Here is a 27,998-nt window from a genome sequence, read left to right on the forward strand (position 1 = left end):
AAACAGCAGCAGCACCTTTCTCAAGTCGCACGGGCCCCGTGAGTAGTCTCGGTCCCCACCCAAGACGGGTGACTGCATGAGTGAGTGTCAGCAGCACTCAGTACAGTTACTGACGGCCCCGCGCTGTGAACCGTTGCCGTTGGCCGTCGTTTTCGTCGCCGTTGTCGTCGTCGTCGTTATCATCGTTTCCTTCTTCGTCGTCATCGTCGTCGTCGTCGTCGTCTTCTTCTTTGTTATCTTCTTCGTCGCGTTTGTCATCGTCTACTACTCGTCGGACTCAAGTCAATTTGCTTTACTATGCGTAGCTCTTGATACACATATGCAGTCCGTAAGTGGAGTGCTTGATAATCTTTCTTTCTCCCTCTCTCTCTCTCTCTTTCTCTCTCTCTCTCTCTCTCTGTCTTTTTCTTTCTCTCTCTCTTTCTCTCTCTCTCTCTCTCTTTCTCTCTCTCTCTCTCCCTGTCTTTCTCTTTTTCTCTTCTCTCCGCTGCGTGCAAGTGCACACAGCTGTTTTCCATCCAAAGTAATTGAGACATCTCTGTTTTTGTCGAAATCATGGATCCTCTTTATAAGAATTCTGAATAAATGTGTTTACTCAGTTAAAACTACTTTGAAATGATCAAAATTTTGATCTTCATTGAAAAATATATTTTAAATATATACAGTATAATTGAATATATTTCTGAATGATAACTATCAATGAAGTAAATACTATTCTATAATGAATTTGTTTGCAATGGATCCCTTCAATTCACAATTTATTTCATGCAATTATACGTCAGAGTATTGTCTCGTGTTCAATAACGTTATTATGTTACAATTACTATAACAAAGTTATAATAGTTTCATAGTTTGCGTAAAATTAGATTTTCAAATTTTCAAAATTCGCGGTAACTATTTTCGCATTCATAATACGTAATTGATATTGTTTAAAGTTCGACGTGTTGATGCGTCATCACTGAAATATGTATTTTGGATATTGTTAGCAGGTAAGTGATTCATAGAGAAAGGAAAGGTCAATCAGAGAAGGCCGTTTTGGTTGGTGTTCCTTCTCGAAAGAGTGGCATAAGCTAAGGAGAAAGGGAATTAGAGTTCTGTGCTAGTAGATAGAGGAATTAATACAGTGTATTGTATATTGTTTAGTAGTATTATGCAGAAAGTCGATTAGACAGATTTTAGAAGCATTTCAAACATAATTCTCAATATCAAGAAAAATAAGTAACAGTTGGACAGTAGATACTATTGTATCTTGGAATTCCATTGCGTTTGATTTAACATTGATGTAGAGAGGGAGAAAGAAAGAGAAATAGGGACAAAGAGAGAGAGAGAGAGAGAGAGAGAGAGAGAGAGAGAGAGAGAAAAGAAATGAGAAAAAGAAAAGTAAATAAAACTTAATAGTTAAGAAAAAGTAAATACAAATATCAATCTACAAGAGCAAAGTGCTTTCGAATGTAGGTACGTATGGACGAGGTTAACACGATGACCATTCTACCACCACTACCGGCAAAGACTCAGAGTCGGGATGGCAACCAAGTCGCTCGGCAGACTGTGTCAATCCGGGCAGCTTCCCCTCCATCCTCTCCGGCTCTGAGCACAGGTGCCGGAGCAACGGTATTCGTCGGTTCTCGTACCGTGGATTCTACGGCAAGTACCAAGAGACGAGTCCCGGAAATACAAACCTCCAACGGCTACGATAGGCAGAGCAGCGTCCAGCATCAGGAGCAACAGCATCAATATCAACATCAAAATCAGTATCAGCAACAACAACAAGCGTCACACGTAGTTAAAATAAAGATCAATACGAATGGGGATAAAAACGGAAAGGTGATATCAGCGGTAAGATTGACCTTGGACGGAAACGAGAAGAATAACGGAGTAACGTGCGAACGTTCGTCCGTAGCGGAGCGCGACGGTGCTGTGTTGGTGAGTGCGACGAATCTTGTGAACGAGAATCTTCGCGAGAGTGGTGTTGTTGGTGAGGGTTGTGTGAGAATCAGTGTAGGGGGTGACGCCTCGAAAGATAAGAAAACTTGCGCGTACGAGCAAGACACCGCGAACAATAACGACCAAATCAATAAGAATAAAAATAGCAACTACAGCAGCAGCAACAACAATAATAATAATAACAACAACAACCATAACAGTCGTAAGAAAAACGACAAAGTTATGGTACAACGGGCGACGTCGGAGACACCAAATTCTTCTCCCTTAACTAATCGATCTAGCGGCTGCATTTATTACAATTCTTTTCAAAATCCGCTGAACACCATGGTGATGTCCAGTGGACAGTGTTCACCGAGCGACACCTTGGATAGCGGAACTTGCAGCGACTTGGATGGTACACCTCCTCCTTTACCCAAGAAGAAAAATATCAACAAGGGTATCGGAGGTGGTACTAGAGTCATACTATCTGTAGGAAAGCATGATCATACTGGTAGTTTGACCAGTAGCGGTGCGGAGCTCGATAGCGACGATAACGAGAGTAATATCAGTTGCGATTCTTTAAACGGTGCCGAGCTTGACGGTAGTATCGCTTCTCAAAACGTTAATGGGACTAAATCTCTGAACGAGAACGGTCAAGAGATTATCGACTATCAACAGCGTATAAGTACAAGGAGTAACGACCTTGGTAGAGTAATCAAGGACCCTGAAGAACAAGTGGAAGAAGTCGAAGAACTCAATGATGATCATAGGGCTAACTCTGACGATTTATCAAGAGAGGAATCAGCTTCACCTAGCGTTTCTCCGTCACCTTCTAGAACGTCCTCTTTGTCGAAGGCTTCTTCGACACCCAGAATTAGGAGTCCAGAGCCTTTCGCTGATCGAAACAGCAGTGGAACTACCTCTCCTGTCGTTCGAGAATGCACCTATGAGGAGAGAAAACAGGAGCAGGAAAGAATAGAACAAGAGAACGCAGCTGCCGAGTTTTATGCGAACTACAATCGATCGAGCGGCAACAAGTACGTCTATGACGATGACAGATTCTACAAGTTTCACTTAAACGAGCTAAGACACGATAACGAGGATTCGAATAAAGAACTTAAGGAACCTGGAACCCTCGGGGAAAAAGAAACGGATGAGTGCTTCGCTGGTTACAAGATTCTCGAAAGGGAAGCCATACGCAGTGCCAAGGGAACCGTACGTGGTGTTAAGAACAGAGTACGCGCTGGTATAGCTACATTCCTTCAAAAACCATCTTCCAAGGTTAGTATTTAATCAATAATTAGAACACAATTTAATTATAATATTTTCTTTTTCTTTATCTCTTTTTTTTCTTTTCTTTTTCTTTGACGATGTAACGTTACTTTCGGTGAAACTCACTTTTAATTTATCAAAAGTTAATTTTGTTAGAAACAGTGAGGTATAATTTAATAAAATCTATTATACTTTCTATCGTGTAATAGCCAAGCTATGCTATTCTAATTAATTCTAGTTGAGAAATTACTTATTTAGTACTTATTGTTAGTTACACACATGCACGCACGAAAAGTAACGAAAAGTAACAAACTGGAAATTAAAATCTCACTTTACTTTGGAACTTAACTTAGACTTCGGATGACATTCATGATGTCCCGATCGTTTTACGACGTAGTTCGAAGCAATTCTGTTTTAAGGGGACAGAAATAAACGCTTAGAATGTACGAAGGTCTTTCGTACAAATGGAATGTTGAACAGGCGTGAAATGCGGTATATTGACCCAGAGAACCAAACACGGAGTTAGTTAATATTCATGGAATTCGATGTTCTATTTCGGAATGTAGTAGATTAAGATATAGAAATTCGAAAAAGTATGTATTTATTCGAATCCAGAATTGTGAAAATTCTAAGAGACTTAACTTGTTATATATTTTTTTATTCATGACTCTCGACAATTCTCTCATTAACTCGAAGAATAAACACGCGGCTAATTACGTAATTATTTTGCTCCGTGCACTGATTTAAGAGATAAGGTCATGCCACAGGATTTCCGATGTAATAAATCGTATTTTCTAGCTACATTTAATCACTACCGTTGAACGTGAGAAAAGTAAACGGCAACCTTTCGAATGAAAACGATTTTAATGGTATTTATGATTTAAGATTTACAGGTAAATTTTATTATTATTATATAGTACTTTTTTTATAGGAGATCGATTCATTGATTACGTGAAAATCAGATCAATTGCGAGGCGTCGTTTCTCTTCAGTATAAAAATCACAGATACAATGAACGTCCGATGATACCGTACGATCAAATTGATTTCGCCAGGCAAATTATTGGCTAGTTACACTGAGCAACGTGATAGCATTGCGATAGCTTTCTAGCGCCTATCGATGAATTCTATATTACTATCTATCTAGAAGATACTACGTTTATTTAATTCGTACAATCAATAAAATGACGGGTTTGCGATGGACAAAAAATTCTTTGGATGATAACGTTAGAATAATGAAAGCAACGATGATTTTTCATCGGGGAATATATTTTATTTAACTAAAATGAAGAGATCGATCAGTTCTAAATAAAATAAAAGAAAAAGAAAGTATAAGAAAGAAAGAAATTCGTAATTTCACGAGTACGAAATTGTCTGAAACGATAGTTGTACAGTTAGATTGTATAATTTGATTTTCATTCTGTTCATCGATTGTTCAGGATGAAAATTTATGATGGAGCATCCACTTCTCTCTTTCATTTTCTCTATCTTTAATACGATTCCAGCACCAAAGGTTTCCTGTGTGTTGCTATGCGAACATGTCGGCGACGTGCGTAAACGACGATCGTACATTCTGTCGATGCGGAACGGATCGACATAACGGTAGATCCGATAAAGCGATATTACAGCAAAGGCACGAAGAAGGAACACACCGTTTGTTTCTGACTTCGAGCATTCGTATTTCTTCTCTTCTTTTCCTCGTCATCATTTTTTTTTGTTTCTTTTTTCTATCTTCCCTTTACTTTCTTTTCATTTAATCGACGAGGAAATAGAAACGATGATCGGTACTTTCTAACGTGTTAGAGATCAAAGATCTTAATTAGAATGATTAAATAGAACGATTCGATCGTTGAACTCTTCGTTATAAGTGGTAATCATTTTTTCTATATTTTTATTAACGACTTCTCTGATTTCTATTTATGATAATTATGCAATATTGTTTTTCGATAATCGTACTATCATAATGTTTGATCATTTTTTCAATACCAATTTCAAAGTATATGTACAAAGATAATGAAAAATGTTCGATATTAGCAATTGAATTTTTCATATATATTCATCATTCGAATTTTATTTTACATTATTAATATATATGTTCAACTTATATTTATTTCAAGTTGTATCGGTAGCTTCGTTCGCTCGTATACATTGCTTCACGTCCTTTCACGAATTTTTCATAGTGATTGTACTGAAGATTATAGAGGTACGAACGTTCTCGCGGCCCGCATCATAAAATTACAGAGCGTGGATTGTTGGTTTGCTTGCTCACTCGTTCGCCTAGCTAGCCTAGCTAGCCTAGCTGGATAGGAAATTAGCTTGCAACGTTCGGTTAAAATCGGTAGAGAAAATTTATTTTAATGTTTCAACTTGTACAATGAATTGGTATTGAATGATTTTACTTATTAATCATAGGATAGAATCAAGTAAATATATTAAAGGTACAGTAAGATAAATGTTAGCAGTCGAAAGAGAGAGAAAGAGAGAGAGAGAGAGAGAGAGAGAGAGAGATTCCATTGAAATACTATAAAGAATTAGATTTGTTCACTTTCGTACAACAAATTAATTCGTCTCACCATAGGATGGACGATAAGATGACGTGTCCTTTGTCATTATAACACTCGATTCTGCTCCAATAACGAGTACACGAATGTACTACCATTAAATCGTAGATTATTTCTCTCACAGCTGTTATGCGTCTTCCTTGCGTTTTAGTTTCTTCAACTTCCGTGCAGCTGTCCAGAACGGATTATGCAATCTCCGACGCATAAGACTCACCGGAAAAAATTACAGAAAATCGCTCGAACGGTTCGCATAAACTAATATCGATAATGTTCTAAGCATTCGAAAGTCAGCTCGATAAGCATCGAATTCTTCCTCGGTTTTCCACGAACGAACTCGTTTTCAACAGTGGTTAGTGTGCTAGATAATTATCGAGGTAAAGTGATTTATTCTTTGAACGAACGAACATAATAGCCGTAAAAAGCATTCGTTTTTCCGATTTGGTACTATCGCGCAGGGTGATAGTAATTTATGCTCGACGGTTAAGGACCGAAAAGAGAACACGTGTCTCCGGTTAATAAACTTCCCCTTCCAGACATTGAATGCCAAGTTATTAAGCACCGCTACACCCGTTACACATTCTTGCACGAGGTTTTAGCGAACGATATTATATACGGTTGCGCAACGGCGCAACAATTAATACGCTGCACTTTTATCGGTAGGTATGATATTCTAGTCATGTAGTACTTTCTATATATATATATCTAAGCAAGTTTTACACATCTGCATTTACGTTTTGTTTTTATTCGTACGTTGGGTATGTAAATCTTTCATTGTGAAACATACATACGTTTTAAGAATCATATGAATTCAATTGAACCACCTATTGTATTACACCAGAATTTAATTAAAAATACTTCAGAGAAATCCTCTCAAAATATTTTTTCTTCGTTTAATAAATCTCTCGAAGATTACGCTAATGAATTAAGACAGTATCGTACTGGCAAAAGCTTCTACGTCGACAATTTTAACTCTCGCTTGGAAATATTTTCACGATGGACGTAAATGGCGACGATTTACAGCGAGTCCATTATAGAAACTTCGAGATTTCTTAAGCAAAGAGAGCGAAAGAGAGAGAGAGAGAGAGAGAGAGAGAGAGAAGAAAAGAAAGAGAAAGAGAAATAGAGAGAGCTTTCGTCGAATTAATTCTGATCTATCGAGGACAATTTTAATGAGAGTCTTGCCTTGAAGGATTACTCGATAATCATTATCGATAAAATTATATATTTCTATCGATAATTTATTCTATATAATATACGTTGCAATATTTAGTTAGTGAGTATTGTTTCTCGAAGCAAAGTAATGCTTTTGAAAGGATCGTTCTTTGAGTTTCTTTTTTACCGAGCAACAAAGTCGCAGTCAATTTTCGAGTAAACCGTTTCGAACTAATTGTAAGTAGAGAAGAAATAAGAACGGATATTACGTTTCAGAGCTGAGATTAAATGCGAAGTCATAAACATCTATATGGTGTGCTAGCACCTTTACTTACACCATCATACACACACACAGAAACATAATTAAACTACAAATAGAGATACTCATGGCCTATGTTGTTACCTTGCAACAATTTCTACGTAGCAATATATGGCAAACATTGCAGTTAACAACAGTAAATGCGAAATAGAAACTTCGATCTAAGAATGAATCCGCTAAGGCTTCTTTTCATTCTTTCTTAATCGACCCTAATCCAATATTCATGTTTATATATACTACAAATACATCTGTTATCGTGTATTTTATTGACAATTATATAGATATTATTAAATCTTACGATTAGAATGCAATAACGAAAGGATTGACAGCTTTACGTTCTCTCATTCTTATTAGTGTAAATTCTAAGATCTATGAAGTGTGTTAACGATTCTAAAGGGGTGAACGTCCGTTTATATAGAAACACGTATATCTCTGATAAATTAAAATAAATACTATGATTTCTCTCTGAATTTCGTCGAAAGAAACTTTCTACCTAAGACTTCGCTCTATTTAATTTGTCAATAATTGTATTATAGACTTTCATTGATCATTGCGGCTCTAAAAGATTACCATCGGTATCAATTTCGATGGAAATATATCGTAGGTTCGAACGCTTTCTTGATTGCTATATGCTCGACTTAATGTTGAAAACTTGAAAACTTTAATAACAATGACTATTCGAGCGTTGATATTTTATTACTTTCAATAGAAAATACGAGATAACTATACAAATGAGAAGGACTTTGTACGTAGATATATACGTAGGTCTTTATATTTTTTGTCTCGAATAGGAATATTTAAAATTTCATATAGGCAAAAAAGAATCACTGTTTATTCATGAATAAGAATTTATGCATAGATTGTATGAAGGTTGTACGACCGTATAAATGTGTAGGCAAATTGTGGAAAGCGATATACATATACATATAAAATTTTTTTTTTTCGATTGTTTATTTATTACTTACACGATGTATAGTAATTCAACATGGATTAAACGACGAAGATGCGAATACGAATTGTATGGAAATATCCATAATTTTTTTTTTTATTAATCATCAATAGATACATATTAACGAGAGAATATTTCATAGAAATCATTAAATGCAACTTCGATGCATTCTTTGATAATGCATGATCTCTCCTTTCTTAAAAAAGAAATGCGATCAGACCTACTTCTCTCTCTCTCTCTCTCTCTCTCTCTCTCTCTCTCTCTCTTTCTTTATTTCTTTCTTTCTGTCTTTCTCTATTTTTTTCTCAGCTCTCTTTATTTTCACCATTTCCAGAAATTCTTGGAATAGAAGGCGACAGAAAGAAATCGTACTCGTCGCAGTGGAGAGTAGCGACAGCAGGTGGTAATGCCTGGCGTCATGAGTTTCCCGATTGAAGAAAACGCGGTAGGCATGTTCATGAGACAAATCGGGTGGGAAAAGAGAAAGCGGGTCAAAGAGGCCGCAGCCGCCGCCACGACGACGAATGACGGTGGTGGCAAACGGCCAACTTCGGCCTCCTCATCTTCGATTCGTTTGGTGCGCTTCTTCTCCCTCTCTTCTTTTGCTTTCAGCCATGAACTCCTCTCTTTCTCTCTCTCTTTCTCTCTCTCTCTCTCTCTCTTTCTCTCTCTTTCTCTCTCTCTCTTTCTCTCTCTCTCTTTTTCTTTCACTCTTTCTCTTTCCAATTGTGGCTTGATTATTCACAAAGAGTGATATCGTAGTCTCGTTTTTTTTTTAATTTCTTGACAAAGCTAAATTATATCTTTAACATTTTTTCTGAATTTTTTCCTCAAATCGGAACCGTCACTTAAATCATTTCTTAATAGGAGTAAATTCAATTTTTCACTTAAATATTATCAATGATTTAGACATTTCAAGAAATGTTGCTTAACATGGTTCGTTTTTATCCGTTAGTTCCATAATTAATAATTTATTGAATTGTAAAAGGTTCATTGAAACCATAGAATCTCATTGAAGTGAAGTATATATAGAATTTCTTAGATAACTCTCTTTGTTTTGATATAATTATTATAAAATCTATCATAACAGAATCCTATTATATATGTATATATTACAATTCTATTTATGTTGTTTACACGAATTAAGTAAAAGTTAGTCTTACTTAGGAAAATTCATTTGGCAGTTAATTATTCATGATCATGGTTGAAAGTTAAAACGATTAGCGCCGGCAAGTAGCTGAGTATTCTTCTTTAAATATAAGAGAAGCGTCGTTAACCTGTTGAATATCAGACGAGAGAAAAGTAGAGAGTAAGACCAACAGCATTGGTCCGTGCTGCTTTCATTCCTACTCGGAAGCTGCTATAGTGGAAAAAATATTAAGCCGAGCATCGAATCGTAACCATAACCGTATTCCATAACCATAACCGGCAAAAATGACGATTTAAGCCATTTTGGAATCCCCGATCGGGATAATAATTTTTGATTCAGAGAGTCGTTCTGAGTGAAAACGTAATTGTGATCCAAACAATCTCTTATCGAGTTCATTTCATCTTTGAGAAATTTTTTATTTCTTCAAAAAACTCATCGTGATAAATATATTCGATCGATCGTAAATCAAACATACGATCGTTCGATATGAATTGCTTATTGATTTATCTATTGTACTTTTGCTTTTTTGTTTCTTTTTTTTTTGTTTTTTTTTTTTTGTTTTTTATTTCATTATTTTTACAAATCTACGATAACGTTAAATAATGCCTAACAATATTCGCGAAACTGTCCTACAAATTTGAAGAATCAAGGACCGGTTTAAACCGGTCCATCCTCTTACCTATAACGGAAACCGTAATATTCCAAAAGTCATAACGGGAATCAAAGGTAGTACTCGCGATGAATCGGGTCGAAACGGTCTTACTCAAAATGTAGGTAAAGATTATAAGCTCTCTCTTGAAGCTTTCTCATGGATGTTAATTTATCGGCTACGTTAAAGTCATTTTCTAGATTTGCAAGTTATCCAGGAAGCCAAACTTTAAAGGATGAATCGATTGGTATGGTAGCATTCGTTTTCATCCACGTACTTCAAATTTTTAATATTTCATACTTTTTTCTTGTATCGATTAATTTCTGAAAAAAAAAAATTTTTTAATATTGTTTACGATACGTGTATGATATTATATATATATACATAAAAAAAAATTCTATATATATAAAATTATATATATATATATATAAAATAATTTCTCACGGATTGTCTCGTAGTAAAAAAGAAAGAAAGTTCTTTGTTAATACTTTTCAATGTCAATGGCGAATAGAAAAAAAAAAAACAAAAATAAAAAAGAAAAAAGAACAAAATTGACAGAATCGTAGTGACCGCAATTCTCACGTTTTTCTCGAGATATTATTCATTTGTTTGATAATATGATAATATGATAAAACAGCATGAATAAATGTGATCATTATTTCAACGTCATGAAATGAACAAAGGAAAAGACTGATTAAAAAATCATTTAATTGCGATGTATTAAATGCTTCACGCATCGTCCATAGGTTTAACCGTCCATACACGCTAGCAGTAACGCGTTTCTCATTTACTTCCTAGTAATCTGACTTTCGAGCGAATGAAGTATGCAAGTAATTGGAAAAGATTCTTACGCGTCGGCAGTGCGTGACTTTACGTTTAGATATACGAGTTAGTACCTGAACGTAGTTCGGTAAATACAATTTTTTTTTACCGAAAGCTTTTTTTACCGAAAGAAATAGTATAAACGAAGAAAAAGTGGAAGGTTCATGCGAGCCAAAAAACTTTTGTCGTTTCTCCTTGTTTATCGTTAAGTGATATCATTGCGAAGAGTGTATTTCATTTATTTATCTCTCAATATTAATATAAAGAGAGAAATATAAAAGAGTTACATTGGGAGATAACCGATTACTTATTTCTAATTATTAAGTTTTAAATAATGCACTAAGAAAATCGATTACGAATTAATTGGAATAATACAAGTAGCAAGACAATGCATTTATATTATTATACTATTTCATAATAAATAATAGAAAAAGCAATAAGACAAATAAAGAACTGGGAAGAAGGGTAAGATAATAATAGTTACCATTATTTCTTCAATACTCATGACTTTATTAATAACTTAATATAAATTAATTATATATGCATAATGTATCATATATATGTATATATATATATATATATATATATATATATATATATATATATATATATAATATTAAGACTAATAATACAATATGGATATATAGGAGGTAAATTATAAATATTTATCAATTGTGGATGAAGAAGCCAAGATTCTTTCGTACTTCGAGAATTTTTCAAAATCGAAGTAAGGTTCGTGGCATGCGTGTTTATAAAGTTTTAAGAAGGAAATTGTATTAGAGTGACATAATTTTAAGAAAATATTGATTGTCGATTATATCGATTTATCATTTTGTGTTATTTGATTTACTTCATAGTAAAACGCACTCTCTAATGTTGAATAATCATTAAAGAAAAAAAAAAAAAAAGAGAGAAATAAAAAGGATGAACAGAACGAGAAGACAATTTCATTCGATGTAAATTAACCTTAATATGGGGATGCGTTTGCATTTTGCGAAAAATCGTGAAAATAAATTCTTGGTGAATTATCATTTCGGTACAATAAATGGAGACGATACGACTCCTTGTGGTAAATTTACTCTCAGCTGTATCAAACAGTCTGTTTAAGTCGGAGAATCGATCGAAGAAGGTAAACATTTCTCAAGATATTTTTACTTATTAATAATCGAACAGAACGTCGATGGTCGAACACCGAGAAGTCTACGCAGAAATAGCATTTGTCCTCGACATATGAAGATAGTAACGCGTATTCATGTCACGTAACCTAGAACCATGCGTGCAGACACTCAGAGATATCGATTTGATCGAACTATTCGAAAATCCTGGTATGTTTCGATATATTTTAGTTTTATTTGATGATTATCACGAAAATTCTTATTTATACTTTTTAACATTCCGAATTCTAATTTATGCGATTAAGAAATGTGTATAGAGAAATTAATTAAAAATATTTAAAGAGATAAAATGAAATATTAGATAACAAGAAGTAATATTTACATTATTTGTCATTTTATTATGTTTATATCATTAATGAATACGCATATTGATAGTGAGATAATGAATTGTTAATTATCGTAAGTACAATGTAAATCAAATAAATCAGACAAAGAAAGATGGTCAATGAATGTTACAAATGGTGCGACTGATGAAAAAAAAAAGTAGAGAAAAACAAATCGATAATTTACTCTCAAAAGTAACCTGTTGTACTGAACTACGCATACATATTTATATATATATGTATATATATACATGTATATATATACATTTTTTTATCCTCTTTTATTTCGTATTATTTTAATTGAATACATTTTTCCAAATGCATTACATTAATTAATAATCAATTATTTATAATATTTTGTTAAAATATTTTTGATAAAATTATTTTTCATCCTGTGCATTTTGTTTCATTATATTTTATTTATTTATAATACTGGGAAGTAATATAAATTCATGTATTTTACATGATTTTATCGAATCATACATTTAAATTGGCAGGGACAACCTTTGTTTTTTTCTTTTATTTTGCAAAGAACTCGTAATATTAATTGGGCCGAGTGTAAGAGACTCAGTAAAAGTTTGTTTCTTGATTTTTATAGAAAACCTTCAGTTTTCTTCTAAAATCATAAAATGTTTGCGAGAAGATGAAGTTTCATTGAATTCAGCTTTAGGAATCGCTGGCGTACACGTAGAAAATCAATTCGATATGATAGCACGGGTATTAACTCCTCGTTATTTTTATCAGTCGTCGAAACATTTAAAATGATCGATTTCTGATTTGAATCATATGATAATTGAATAATATATATTTGAATAATAATATATATATATATATATTATTCAAATACGTAGGTTATAAAATAAAATCCGTAGGTTATAGCAGGAAAAGAAATAGCAAAAAAATATACGTGTCACCAAATTTTCTCTGAAAATATTCGTTTAAAATCGAAAAATTTTAGAAAGTGATTTTATCTGATATAAAGGGAAAAGATAAAGCTCTTGATATAACTATATTATCTATATTAGATTGCTTTATATCAATTTAATCCTTACGGTCTTGATTGTATCGAAATTCAAAAGATATTTCTTTTGAGATTTCACCATTCCGTAATATTCGTTTCGATCGAAAGATCTCGCACGTTTTATCGATATACAAGTCCAACCTCCAGGGAGACTTTTGACCTCGTTGCAAGATCGTGAGACTACTTACTTTTCTTTCCTTCTTTCCACCTTTTCCCTTCTTTCGTTCTCTTTTCTTCGACTTCTTTAGCCATTTCTCGAGACAGTAGAAAGGGTCGTTCTTATCGTCGATTATTTCAAGGATGACGCAAATAGAATACGTTTTTCTCGAATGTCTGAGATCTTTTTTCTCGAAAAAAAAAGAAATCTCATGCGTTCCCATATAACTCGAATCTCGTAAGTTCTCCTACCGATAGCAGCCGCCCCTCACACATACAGAGAAAGAGAGAGAGAGAGAGAGAGAGAAAGAGAGAGAGAAAGAGAGATCTGACATACACGCACATAGCCGTGTTATTACGCAAATGACAGAGCGTCCCGCATAGACCTATTACAACTGGAACTCCCTCTCTTCTTCTTCTCTTTCCCTCCTTACTTCTAATCTTCCTTTTTGTCTTTCTTCCTGTCTCTATTTCTATGCCTCCCTTTCTCTTTCTCACTAAACGAAATGTGCTAACAGCTACCGTACCTACGTTCGCTCTCCCGCTAATCATCGAGTACTGTTCTAGACTCTTTCTATTCTCTTTTTTTTTCTTTTTCTTTTTGTTTAGAACGTATTGATTTAGGTCTCTAGCAAAGAACTCGCTCGCGCGTATTTTATCGCATGAGTTTTTAACTCGACCGTAAAATTACGTAGAAGATTGTAGTCAGAACCATTGTGCATTTGAAATAATTTTTGAAATATTAGTAATAATTCTTTTGATCTTTTTTTTTAAGGAATACCTTTGAGAATAACTTAAGGAATATCAATGAGTCTTTAGTATAATTAATATTTGGTAACATTGCAAACCAAAGTATTAATTCAATTTTATTAGAAATGTTATTCTAGTATCAATTGAATTTTATTAGAAAAAAAAATGCTTGACGCAAAAAATTAATTAAAAGATAGATATTTGAAGGCTGATCACAAAAGATACCGCGTGTGACCGTGAGAGATCTTGTCTAGTTCTCTACTCGTTAGTCGGCATACCTGGTACTTTGTTCTTTTTTTTTCTTTTTTTTTTTTTTCTAGAGAAGCACATGCACCAAGGTAACAATAAAATCCGGTCAGTGGGCGACCCGATCTCTCGTAACATTATCCCAGTTACGGAGAAATCGTTCTCCTCGCGATTTGTCTATGCTGCACAGCTGGAGTCATTCTCGTGTAATTAATCGTCGCGATCCTTTGATTCGAACGAGCTAGAAAATCGTATGCGATTATGTCTAAAAGATCATAGATCGTTTTCTTTCTTTTATACGATATAATACATTATCTCTAATGTAACATTCGAGATAAGCGTGGATACATCATTGTAAATGATTCTTATTTAAAAGTGCCGTAATTCATGTTACGGAGTGTAAACTTGGAGAAATCTAAAATCGATTGGCGTGTCTACGATTAAAATTAATGATGCAAAATATGGAACAACATTGAAGGTCGTCTCAATTAATTTGAAACTTTTGCTCTTTTACCACCGGATTAATCTTAATTGTGAGACTTAATAATTCGAGAAAATTATTCCTTTTTATTTGACTCTTAGCTTCAAATGTCACTTTATTAAAACGAAAGGATATAAAGTGAAATGTTTGAGGTGAATAGCAATGACCGAATGAAGAATGAGAAAAACGTTTAATATTTTAATTTTTGTATTTTTATGAATTTGTTCAACTTATAGTTTTATACACCACATGATTTATTGGATTTTAATATCTATACGTTCCTGGCACAATTGTGAACGATTTTTATACGTTTTTATTAATGAAAATTAATAATCATATAATCGAAAACTCGAACGACCAGATGATATATTATTAATTACATATGAAAAATTAATAATACATTATAAAAAGTCTCGCGAATAAGAATTTTTGACAAGCACGACAATATATCGATATATCATTTATTATTCGAATTTATTTTAAAAATGATAGATTATTACAATGATTATGAACACATGAAATAATACATATAGATAATGAGTGATCTTGATAAAGAAGGACTTTATTTACAGATACATTATATGGCTCTTTACGTAGCCAGGAATACACGATGACTGAGTATCAAACGATTTCTAAGCAGTATTCTTGCTTCGTAACCAGCTGGTGCACGTAACTGCAAATTGTAAGTCCCGCTATACTCTGCAGAAATGAGACTTTTTATCGGATAATGTATACTTGCTTTTCGATCTGTTCAAAGACGAAAATTTCAGATTTGATATTAAAATATTTTTATTTTCTTTTTTTACGGATTCAAACATCGATTTTTAGCTCGTCACGTTCTGATAAATCTTTATTCGATTATTTCTTACTTTTTCACAACATTAGACATGAAATGTAAATTTGTCGAAATCCATATTTATAAGCAATAGAAAAAGAGGCCACATAGCTATGCAAAACATTAAATGGTCACGGCAAGTGTTATGTGTCGCTACTTATTACAATTTTTCTTTTTTTTTTTTTTTCCAGTGAAAGTAATTTTATATAAAATCATATTCTTCTTTTTATACTTTTAAAAATATTTTCTATTATTTCTCATGGATAATATTACGAACGAAATAGAAAGTATTTATGCAGGAAATGAATAACCTGGTTGTTAACTCCTCGCAAAGAGCTAAACGTAAGAAAAATACATTTTTCATTACGTCAAGAAAGTTATTTACATTTAATACTATCATTAATCATTCTCTTCAACTTATTATGTAGTTGTATCATTTGAACAATTTATAACAATTAATAATCTTCATGATTTTTCAATCAAAATTATTGAATGTATACCACACACACATACACAAACACACATTTATATATACGTTCTCAACGCCAATGATTTAAAACGAACTGAAAATAAACAACTTTGATACCGAAATGAAATTCTTTGTTATATATCACGTGACAAGATTTCAATCTGTTATCGCGTTATCAAACAGAAAAAGTAACAGGAAAAGTAATTAAGCTTCGTCATATATAGTAAACGAATGATATATACCTATTGGTTGGATATATACCTATGTATGATTAAAACGAAGCAAATAGCAAGCCTATGAAATGTTGAGGACAGATTGAAATGTGTGTGCAGTTCAATAGAATCGACGAACTGTAAAGACGTATTCGACCGTTCATGATTACTGCAAAAATGGTGGTACGAGTTTAACGAAGCTTCGATTAAAGGAAAATACAGAAATATTAATTTTTTGGAGAGTAACAATAAATAGTGTGTTTTACTTTTATTTATCGAAAATTTTCAAAATTCTTATATAATTTAAATTAAAAACAATGAAAAATTAAATCACAATCGATCGATCGATTTGACATAGTAAAGTAAATTAATACTTTAATTTATCTTATTATACGCTTGTTTTAATTCAAAGCCTTATTTTCATTATACATACGTTTTGAAGGAAAAGTAAAAGGAATTAGGATAGATAGTAAATATTTGAAGAAGAGGGACCAAACTATCTCTTTTCTTAAATATCTTTGATAAGATCAAAAATCCTAAAAGTTATCTCCCCGTGTATTTATTTATTCCTCTTGTATTTCGCTTTGGTGATCATGAAAATAATAAGATCTAACAAAGCTCTATATATATATATATATATACTGAAAGTTTGTATATAGTAAGTATAACTGTAATATAATGGTCTTGGTAAGAACACACTAAAAGATTCAGTTCGTCCATGCGATTTTATCGCGACAACCGTTAGTCGTCCGCTTATGAAAGTTATAACATAAAAAATGCATCGTTCGAAGAGCGCAAACATTCAAGAAACCTTCCTTGCATTTTACGGAATCATGGAGTCGTATACAGAATTGCGAAAATTAACGAAGCTACTCGTATTACGCGATATTCTTGCGATTATTCAGAGCGAAGAGAAAGAGAAACGAAAATTCATTGTCGTAAAATATAGTACGTGATATAGTTGTCCGGTTAAATGAAATCATAATTTTCGAAAGTAAAGACAATAAACTAAAGCGAAATCGATGCGATTGAAAGTAATAGTACAATGTTTATTTTAAAAAAGAGATCTTTTAATACCTAATTACAAATTTCACGTGAAAAATACTTATTTATAATTATTCTTTATTAAGTAAGAAAGATGAGACGTTCTTTCAAAAGATCTGACAAGTGTATAATTGAATACGATTGATCGATTGTTGCTGATTGAATTTCGTACATTGACAAAAATTTTAACACTTTCTTGGCAATTATGATAAATTCGAAAAGAAAAAAATAACAAAAAGAATATTATCCTTTTGATTGATAATCCAAATAGTTTTGATGAATTTGTTCTATTATTCTTTTTTGTTAACCAATTAAGTATTTATATCAGTTTTATTTTTTTATTACTTTTCTTTTTTTTTTTTTCTTTTTTTTTTTTACGTTAACAAAAAATATTGATTCTTTTTCGCCGCTCTATTTTATTCCTTTTTATCGCTTGGCTCCTAAGGAATTATCATCACGATGGCTCTTTTTATCTGTTTCTTTTATCTGAATGTACAATTTATAGCAATGGATTGAGCGATATTGTTTGAACGTCCTTTTATTCATTGTCCTCGATATCTATCCAATTTCCGATATTTCATAATAACCAAACCTTCAGTAGAAGATTTAGGTCTTACATACATACTGAATTATAGATATAACTAAATTTCATATATATGTAGATTAAAGAAAGAAATCGATATTTTATTTTATATTGCGAGATACCGTAACTATTTTTATCAAATCGTGGATTAATAATGAAGAAAAAAAAAAAAAAAGAAGAAAGAAATTAATGTAAGAAGAAAAAAGAATTTTATCTAAGATCACTGAATCTTTTTTAAAATAAAAACTATTTTTTGTTCATTACAATCATTCTTCCTCGTTCTAGACATTAAATTTACTATCATATTTTGTTTAAGTTCATTAGGATTGAAAGAAAAAAAAGAAAATTGTTACTGAAAAATTTTACAACATCCATCAAATTATCGCGAATGTGTATTTCTAAAATTACAAGTTGGGCTTGAATTTTAACGACGCTGTTAAATAAAGTCAATGCAGTTCATTGCTTTCAATGGATTCATCAGAAGACGCTATTAATTAAACGATAAAGCATGTCAGGGACGTAATCACGCTCTACGATGTTCGCATTTGATTTTATTTTTTCTTTTTTTTTTTTTCCTTTTATCATTAATACGTCGATCTGTTTTCATTTTCAGGCTTACAAGGCAAAGGAAGAGGGTAAAGTTGTGGTTTACACCACCTCATCCGGTATCGTTAGACTAACGTTCTACAATTGCATGAAGGTAAAGCAGATTTTGAACACGCACATGGTGAAATACGAAGAAAAAGATCTCTTTCGTAGTGCTGAACTTCAAACAGAGTTGAGAGATCGAATAGGTTGCACAGCGATTCAGGTGCCACAACTTTTCGTCGGTGGACAATACATTGGAGTGAGTTTTTAAAGTTTTTATAATAATTATTTATATATCAAATAATTTTTAATTATTCATTTGAAATCATCTAATCGTATTATTCTTAATAATAGATACAAACTAAAAACTGGTTTATTCTTGTTAAGTTTACTTTTGATAAAATGTACTACTTACGTGAGTTTCTTAAAACGTATTTTATACAATCCGAAGATCGATAAAGATGTAATTTGATGAGTTTACCTAACACACTTATATACTAACCATACTTCAATATTAGCCTTCACTATCAGCGATTCCTTCGATGATATCTTTCAAGCTTAATTTATTCGTTTCACGTTTCATTACTTTTTCGATGGCCTTCGTATCGAGAAAAGGAAAAAAAAAACGGATGTTAAAACAGTAGATAAAAAAGATTATGGAGGTCACATGATTAAAGATATTATTTTATCAAATAGGAAGTTTCAAACAAAAAATACATTATGTGAAGTAGAATCAAACGCTGATAAAATTATCGATTTTCCCACGTTTTTTGCATTCATTGGTAAAATATAACTTATTAAGGATAATATAGGAGAAATTACTTTCAATGGACATTAGAGATTATCAAAACATTATTTGATTATGTTTTCTCATTGCTTATTTCCATTCTTTCGAAACGTATTTCATTCCCTCGATAAAAATCACTATCATCGTGCGTCAATTCTTTACATGTTTACTATGACATCAACTATTACACTTATCTTATTCTAATCTGATCTTCAGATATTCTTCGTCGGTCATCGACTATTTTGATGGTAACGCTCATTGTTATAATACGAGCCATTGAATTTTAATCATTTTAAACAATTTTTGAATTTTAATATTTTATTTTTTTTCAATAGAACTTATCTCTTCGCCTGTGCTTGGAGATATGTACTTTAAAAAAAAATACGAATGAAACCATTACGTAATTTTGTTAATATTTATAAAAAAAATAGAATTGCTTTATTAAAAGTTTAATGAAAATTTTAGATTTAATTGTATAGAAACGAGTTAAATGAGTAAAAGAATCGATTGATTTCCACGAAGCAACCATAAACATTCAATATGATCATAATTCCACAATAAAATAATAAGAAATCTGCTTGATATCGATCTATAATTTGTTCTTGGCATACAGTAGGGATAAGTACTTGGATAATGACGCTATCGAGTGTTTATCAATGATCGTTCGTCGGGCTGCATTCGACATTCTTTACGCATCTTGCTTGTCAAGATCTCCTATATTATTAATTATCTCGATCAGACGATTTCGAGAAATTGTACGATTTAATTAATTTTTATAAGACAGATGGGAACTTGTTCTATACAAGAAAAATGACGAATATTAATTTAAAAATAAAAATTACGTTCACTTTTGTTTATCATCAAATATCGAGAATTTTCACGACGAACGAATCGATTTATGCAATAAAAAAATAAAAATCTTCGCTTGTTTCAGGAATACAATAAGTTAATCCATCGCTTTTATAATAGCTAAATTTCAAAAGAACTGCGTGAGATTTTTAATACGAAAAAAAAAAAAAAATATATTTTTTTATATTTTCTTAAAAAAGAAAAAAGTGTAGATAATTAAAAAATCAATTGATTCTTAATAAATATTTTCATCAATGTAATTATTTTTCTTTCGTGGGATATTTTCTAATGTTACTTAAGATATCACGGGTTTCGAATGAATTTTCAAAGAACCAACTCAAGACTCGCGTGAACGGCAAGGCCGATTCCGCGTTACGCAATTGTGAATATTCGACATCGTGAAAGTTGAGAAAGAGAGAGAGAGAAAGAGAGAGAGACCGACGTGAAATGTCAAAGATAAGCGACTATTCGTTCATCGTGCTATACTCACCATCGTGATCGAAGCCATTTCAAAGAAGTATCGAGGCCGAAATCTAACAAGAGAGAACCTTTTTATATAGGCTACTTCAATATTTTTCAGAGTTTTCAATTTTTTATTGAAGAGACGAATATATTAAAATCGTGACAAAGAAATTATTCACATGATTGAAAATGATGGTAATTCGTTATGAAATGAAATAAAATTTATAATTTTTTCTAAGGATATTAAATTTACATTTTTTAGAAACATTGATCGACGGTGAGCTAAGTCTTTTTTCATCGAAAGATCGGTTTGCGATCAATTTTCTATGCAATCTATATAATTTTTTGCAAATTTTATCGTTTAGTCAATATATTATGCGATGATCGTTCAAAAGTAAAAGTTAAGATAACATATGATAAATGTTTAGGAAACATCGCTAACACTTTCGACTTACAATATATATCTCTATACGATGAAAGTTTTGTAGTCTCTTAGGTGACTTGGAACGTGCCGTATTGCCCATGTGCAACCCGTCATTGCTTTTGTAACTTAATCTCCAGATGTTCTGTGTGTTAAAGTGACTTTGGAATTTACTCTGTCAGTATCGAATTCGTTTCAAATCATTTGTCATCAACTTTTTTGTTTGCCATACGTCTGACGTATGGTAAAATATCATACGGTGAACGAATGCACTTTCGTTCATTATCTTCTTTAAAACATTTAAAAATTAATAAGAAAATGCAAATAATTATTTTTAATCTAATGTATAAAGTCTCGATGATTTTATATTCCTATAAAGTGACAAAGAGAGAGAAAGGAACAAAAATAGAGAGAGAGAGAGGGAGAAAGAAAGAGAGAGAAAGAGAGAGATAAATTATTGAATTATTGACAATAATATTTCATAGTTTATCCATTGAAGTTATCATTATCAAAGTAAACATATTATAATTTATTAAACGAAACGTACCGAAAGAGATCCTATCCCATGATTTTTTTTTCTATTAATAAATCATTCATAATCCGACGGAAATCATGGCATAAATTTTGATTAAGTCCTGACAGCCAGTTTTTTTTTTTTTTTGGGCATTAATTTTTTAGAAAGCCACGTCACGCTAAACGAGTATATAAGAATTCGCGGGTAGATTCTTCCAACGTCGGAAACGTGTCTCTCTTAACACGCTCGAGGGTTATTATCTAACTTTTTCAAGCTTTTCTGTGTTCTTCGAAAGGAACGTTCCGTGCACTTAAAGCTAATTGTAATCCATGCTCTCTAAAACTAGAGTACCGTTTCGAGAATTTTTCAAGCGTGAAAACCAAAGAAAAGCTTTTTTCGACTTTGGCGATAATTTTATTCTTGTAAAAATTACTTATAGGGATCAGATCGAAAGAAGCTTGTTTTTCATCGAACTTTTTATCTAAATGTTTTTACTCTTGAAAGAAATTAAAATTAAATTAATCTGATTAAAATATTCTGATGAAAGATAAAGGAAAAATATATTTAAATCTTCAAATCCTCTTTCTTCTTCTTTTTTTTTTTTTATCTATCCTTAATCATTCACAAATAAATTGTAAAACTGTTACTACATATGAAAATATAAAAATCTCTCCTATCGTAGATTTTTATTTAAGCTTTAATGATTATTCAAGCATGATCATGCGAGAATGTGTATACATCAGTTTGCTTCTATACATACGACGACATTGAAGATTTGATTATAACATTACAGATTGTCATAACTATATCGTTCCAATTAGCCAAAATGTTCTAATCAAGATCTTCCTAATTGACTGGTCGACAATATTTGTTCTCCAACACAACAGAGATCACAATTTTAATCTTGTTAATGTTGTTAGACACAGGTAACTCATAAAATAAAAATGATTCGTGTGTTAATGAAACAGATACGTAAAAAAAAAATTGTAAATTTTTCCTCTGTACTTCAAATCGTAAAAAAAGCTGTAATTTTACTATTCTGTTTTCTACGTAATTTATTTTCAAAGCTTTCAGAGTTTTTATTTGAAATGCCGTTGATAAAACGGAGGATAATCTAGAATGGAATGAAAAATATGGAAAAAGACAGTCTAAATAAGATTAAAAAGGAAAACAGAGAATTTCTAATAAATAAAGTGTGTCTACGGTTCGGTGTCGATAATCTCATGAAACTCTGATGGTACTGGGTAAAGCAAGATTAAAGCAAAAGGGGAAAGGAATAGATAAATAAGGCTTGAAAAATTTAAGAGTATGGCACGCTCGAGATCGGGTTGACAACAAGAAAATTAGAAAGGTTATGCATAAAGTAGAAACATTAAAATTATTCGGGAAAGAAATCTTGCACACACACATACATACACATATGCACGTACTACGTAGTTAACCATAGAATACAAATAAAAATTTGAAAATATTGTATAATAATCTACACTGACTCTTTTTCAATTTGAATTTATTAACATAACAAATTAATAATTATAATTCAAAGGATACATCATATAACACGCAACAAAGATTAAATTACGTATGTTTGTAATCTATACAATGGAACAGGAATATCTTAATCGTGTCATAAAATAGAACGTGTATATATATATATATATATATATATATATATATATATATGTAGAAAATTAAAAATGTCATTCATCTAATATTCACCTTTAAATCTTTTATTTTAAAATAGAAAGTTCTCACGTAGTATAGAGACACAGAATTATTAGTTCATATTAGAAGAGTGTAAATAGAATCACGTTTACTACGTATCTATGTACGTAAGAAAATAACTCAGTCATCAGTCAGTCAGTCTAGTTGGTTTTCGTAAGATATTCATAAACAGCTTCGTTGTCTGTTTTGGTCTAGATACGACTCGTATTAGATTCAAAGGAATAAACAAAACCAAAAAAGAAACGAATAGTACAACTGAATATAGTCAGGTTCGATCTTCTCTTCGCGCATGAGAATAAGAAAGAGATAGATAAAAAAAGATAGATAGATAAATAGATAAATAGATAGATAGAGAGAGAGAGAGAGAGAGAGAGAGAGAGAGAGAGAAAGGAATAGAAGGAGGACTTGTTTTGTTTCTCTTGGACGTTCGTTCGTATATTGGTACTCTCGATGCGGCCAATCGCGAGAGTTGTCGGGAGAGTAGATATACGAGTAAGTGAAATGTCAAGCTATTCGATCCAAGGCCATTGCAGAAAGGAGACGAAGAGAGAAAAAGAAAAATAGAGAGAGAGAGAAAGAGAGAGAAAGATAGATAGAGAAAGAGAGACGGAGGGAGAGAGAGAGAGAGAAAGAGAGAGAGAGGTTCACTCATTTGCGTCTGTGTCGACTCGATCGGTTGTCCTGCTGTAAACGTGTACATACACACATACGTACATAAATATGTATATATAAAATCCGGCCAACATTCCTATCTAATAACGTCATATAATTATTTAAACACGACGGAGAAACATAGATGATATTTTTCATCCTTCGAGGGATCTCTTTGAATAATCAAAAATGATCCATTCGAATAGAGTCAATAAATACGAACGAGTAGAAACATGTCGAAAAGAGTGGAGCGAGTCTCTTGTAATCCTTGATAAAACACTTTTCACAGTTTGGTGAAAGGTGTTTCCTTAGTTCGTAATTCGTAATAAAATCGTTTCTTTCGTTGTAACGTCCTATCAAGGAGAAATTCTTTCCTACGTTTTTGCATTGTTGCCTTCCTTTAAACGATACGATAACTCCTTTGAAAACAATTCCTTGCTATTTTCAATGAAACGGATTTTAAATGGATAAAGTTGACCGCGCAAATTCGAAACTGGGAAGAAAAAAAAGTATAAACGTAATAGTCATTCTTTTTGTTTATCGATCGTTAAATAAAATTATTAAGATACAATATGTTTTTTTTTTTTTTTCGATAAGAAATAAATTCGAATAAAATAGATAAAAAAAATTCGATAAATAGAAAATAAATCGTCGACGTAATATTCACATTGTTATTTTACAAATTTTTTTCATATCGTTCATTAAACGCTCCCGTTACATTTTATCTTATTAATGTTTTTAATTCTCTTTCTCGATGTTTTTCTTCTTTTTTTTCCTTTTTTTTTTTTTCAGGATGCTGACACCGTCGAACGGCTCAACGAATCCGGAGAATTACGCCGGATGCTTAAACCTTACCAGGTAATTCAAGATAAGAGCTTGCTCGAAACAAATGGCAAAAAGAGATGAATAACCATCTAATTAATTCACTATACCTATTTTCTTAATTATCTGCTTCCTGAATCGTCTCTCCTTGATAATATGGATGGATCATTCTTTTTCCTTTTTTTTTTTTTTTTTTGTTTATTTTTATTCCTTTATAAAGAAAGAATATTAAAAGAAGGTTCCTAAACTTTCTTTAATTCTTTCTCGATTTGCGAGATCTTTCAATATGACGTAATCAATAAATTTTTTCAATTTTAACAAAGAATACTTCCTGAGACAATATTCCAAAATAAATTAAAAATGTTATTACGTAGTGAGTTATTCTTTTGAAATGGAATACAAGAGGAGAATGAGATGGAAATTTACGAAAAAGAAAGGAAAAGGAAAGAGTGAGAGGAGTGGGATGGGGGAGGGAAGAAAGAAAAAGAGAGAAGTTAACGTCGGTAAATTTGGCGAAAGTTTCACACTTTTTCTTATTCAACAAAAGGTCTTCGAGAAAGTTTTATATTCGCATCGATGGAAATAGTCATCGAATACGGCATCGTAACGTTATTACAACACAAAAAAAAGGACAAACGTACGACTAGTGTACGATAGAAGGTATGACATTTTATGAAGGAAAAGACCATCATAACGAGAACCATTGACAGGTATTTTTATCGATGCGAAGGATATTTTTCTTTATGAAATATATCTCGTTATTTCCTCGAAGGAGATCAAAATATCTATTTCTTTTTTCCAATTTTTCTTTTTTACCTTTTTTTTTTTTTTTTTTTTTTTTTAAATCTGTTGGAATTGCAAAATGACAACATATAAAGGTCGACGTAACGAATCGTTGGCCGTCTTTGTTACGAACGAAAGAAAAAAGAGAAGAGAATCGTCGAATCATTTCTCTTTTACGACGACAGTGAAAGTGTCGTGCAAATACTTTCTAAATAATCGAACGACCACTGGCATCTACTGATCGCAGTCTTCGACCGCAAACATGTGTTGGACAAACATATCTTGCTAAAGATAATGGTACCATAGAAGAATTATTAGATTCATTACACTTGTTCTTCTACTTGCTTTCAATTGCTATCGATTTTCATATGGAAATAATAAAACAGTTCTTTAACGATAGTTAAAGACGCTATTTAAAATTAGTTCTCGAAATTATCGATATTTACATTTAATATAAAAGAAAACAAAATTTATAAGAAACAAGATTATATATATATATATATATATATATATATATATATATATATATATATCGAAGTCTTGTTACGTTTCTTATCACGATTTAACAAAATTATCGAAACTACGTGAAATAATGTTAACTCGCTTAGGATGTTTATATGCCTTTCTATAAGAAAGAACTATTCGAAGCAGGTATAACTGGATCGTAAAGAAACCTGTGCAGCAAAACATGTGCAGCTACACCCACACATTCGCATATACGAATACAATCACATAGAGAAGAAATAAAGACAGAAAACGTAGCCATTCCAACGAACGCAAGGTTGTACCGGTCCTTTCACTTTTATCCGTTGGCTATCTATCCCCATCCTCTACCCTACTATTTCTTTCTCTTTCATTTTTCAGACTCGCGATCGTAGATTTCGGTGTCGTACACTCCGGGACTTTACCTTGCAGCGCGCAAAGGTCGTTTACATCTATACGCTTCCAATGGAAATCTTTTTGTTTAACTTCTAATCTTATTGTCATCGTTAATATTAGATATAGATAAACATATTTTCAAATCATGTGTCGATTGCTATCCACATGAAAAAAAGTATAGTTTTAAATTTATAAGTACTGTCAAATCGCAAATATTAATTATTACTTATATATATTATTATATTATATATATATATATATATATTAAATATTAATTATAATATATATATATATATATATATATATATATCTTTTAGATCTTTTTTCTTTCCATTCTTTTCTTTTCTTTATCGCTAACTTTTTCGCTAAGTTATCTTTATTCTTATTACTTTTTTTTTTTTTTGAATTTAGTTAAACGAAAGAGAAAAAATACGACGAGATTTGAATATAAATACCTGTAGATATATTCTCTTCTTCGTTCATATCGATTTATTATTTCACCCATACCCATCCTACATCTCTATTTTCTTTTTCCTTTTGCTTCATTAACCAAAGGAATACTTTTTGTCCTCGATGCCAGCATCCTCACTCGCACGATTTAAATCGAAATCCTTTTTGCAATCTCGTCGATCGTAAAACCAACTTGTAATCCACGTAAATCGTACTGTCATGCATCGAGAGCTTACTTTTTTGTTTCCTTTCCTAAAGCAATAATCATCTCCAAACCAATTTTCTTATGTTACAGAGCGACGGTGCGTGTCCTTCGTGCCTGTTTTGCGGAAATTATCGACTGTTGGTCTGTCCCGTTTGCAACGGCAGTAAGAGATCCGTTCTACGCAACGACTTCACCGTTGAATTCGTTGCCTTGAAGTGTATGAACTGTGACGAGACGGGTCTGGTTCCCTGCCAACATTGTTGAGAAAGAAGGAGGAGGAAGTAAAAGGGATTTTTCCCTTTGGCACGTCGTCGACGTTCGACGCTTTATCAAGCAACGTACTAACAAGCAACTCTCTGATTATCTTCCCTTTCTCTTTATTTAAGACTCGTGGTGCTACAACCAAGTATAATACGTTTCGACGAATAATTCAAAGATAGTGATTGGAGGAAAAAGAATAAAGGAATGAGAAAGAAAGAGAGAGAGAGAGAGAGAGGAAAAGGGAGGGAGAGATAGAGAGAGAGAAAGAGATAACGCCGACTAACCGTGTTTCGTGCAGACGCTCGCGATTTGTAACATATCGGTCAATAAATATTGTCTAAATTTTTGTAATCTGCCACACCCGATATCGATTCCTTTCTCTTAATCGTATATAGAACAGCTGGATATCTCGATGTCACGTGAAAGGGGGTATGTATCAATTTGGCTTGTCCAATTATAAATATTTTATTTATATTCTCGAATAAATAAAAAGTCATTAATTTTATTTTAA

At 32.1% G+C, this 27,998-nt stretch overlaps 2 protein-coding genes across 4 annotated transcripts in view; one reads left to right on the forward strand and one right to left on the reverse strand.

Annotated features, from left to right (window-relative positions):
• The window catches only part of LOC124957676 (adenylate kinase 7-like), a 77,021-nt gene that overhangs the window by 29,948 nt on the left and 19,075 nt on the right, over positions 1 to 27,998 (reverse strand). The gene's annotated exons all lie outside the window — the stretch shown is intronic.
• Positions 17 to 27,998, forward strand: LOC124957666 (glutaredoxin domain-containing cysteine-rich protein CG31559-like). Of its 3 annotated transcripts, XM_047514794.1 has the most exons (5): positions 20 to 328; positions 1,456 to 3,204; positions 18,704 to 18,937; positions 24,880 to 24,945; positions 27,317 to 27,998. In XM_047514794.1, the coding sequence occupies exons 1-5, from the start codon at positions 77 to 79 to the stop codon at positions 27,488 to 27,490; spliced, it is 2,475 nt and encodes an 824-aa protein (XP_047370750.1). In that variant the 5' UTR covers positions 20 to 76; the 3' UTR covers positions 27,491 to 27,998. The 3 variants fall into 3 exon arrangements, with proteins under 3 accessions (XP_047370751.1, XP_047370750.1, XP_047370752.1); XM_047514795.1 differs by lacking the exon at positions 24,880 to 24,945 and having other exon boundaries at positions 17 to 328; XM_047514796.1 differs by lacking the exon at positions 20 to 328 and having other exon boundaries at positions 439 to 3,204.

Source organism: Vespa velutina, chromosome 2 (genome assembly GCF_912470025.1).
Source record: "Vespa velutina chromosome 2, iVesVel2.1, whole genome shotgun sequence".
NCBI lineage: Eukaryota > Metazoa > Arthropoda > Insecta > Hymenoptera > Vespidae > Vespa > Vespa velutina.

Coding starts and splice junctions, on each gene's coding strand:
- LOC124957666 (XM_047514794.1), top strand. CDS start 77: ATGAGTGAGTGTCAGCAGCACTCAGTACAGTTACTGACGGCCCCGCGC. Junction 329..1,455: donor TTGATACACATATGCAGTCC/GTAAGTGGAGTG, acceptor TTTCGAATGTAG/GTACGTATGGACGAGGTTAA. Junction 18,938..24,879: donor TCGGTGGACAATACATTGGA/GTGAGTTTTTAA, acceptor TTTTTTTTTCAG/GATGCTGACACCGTCGAACG.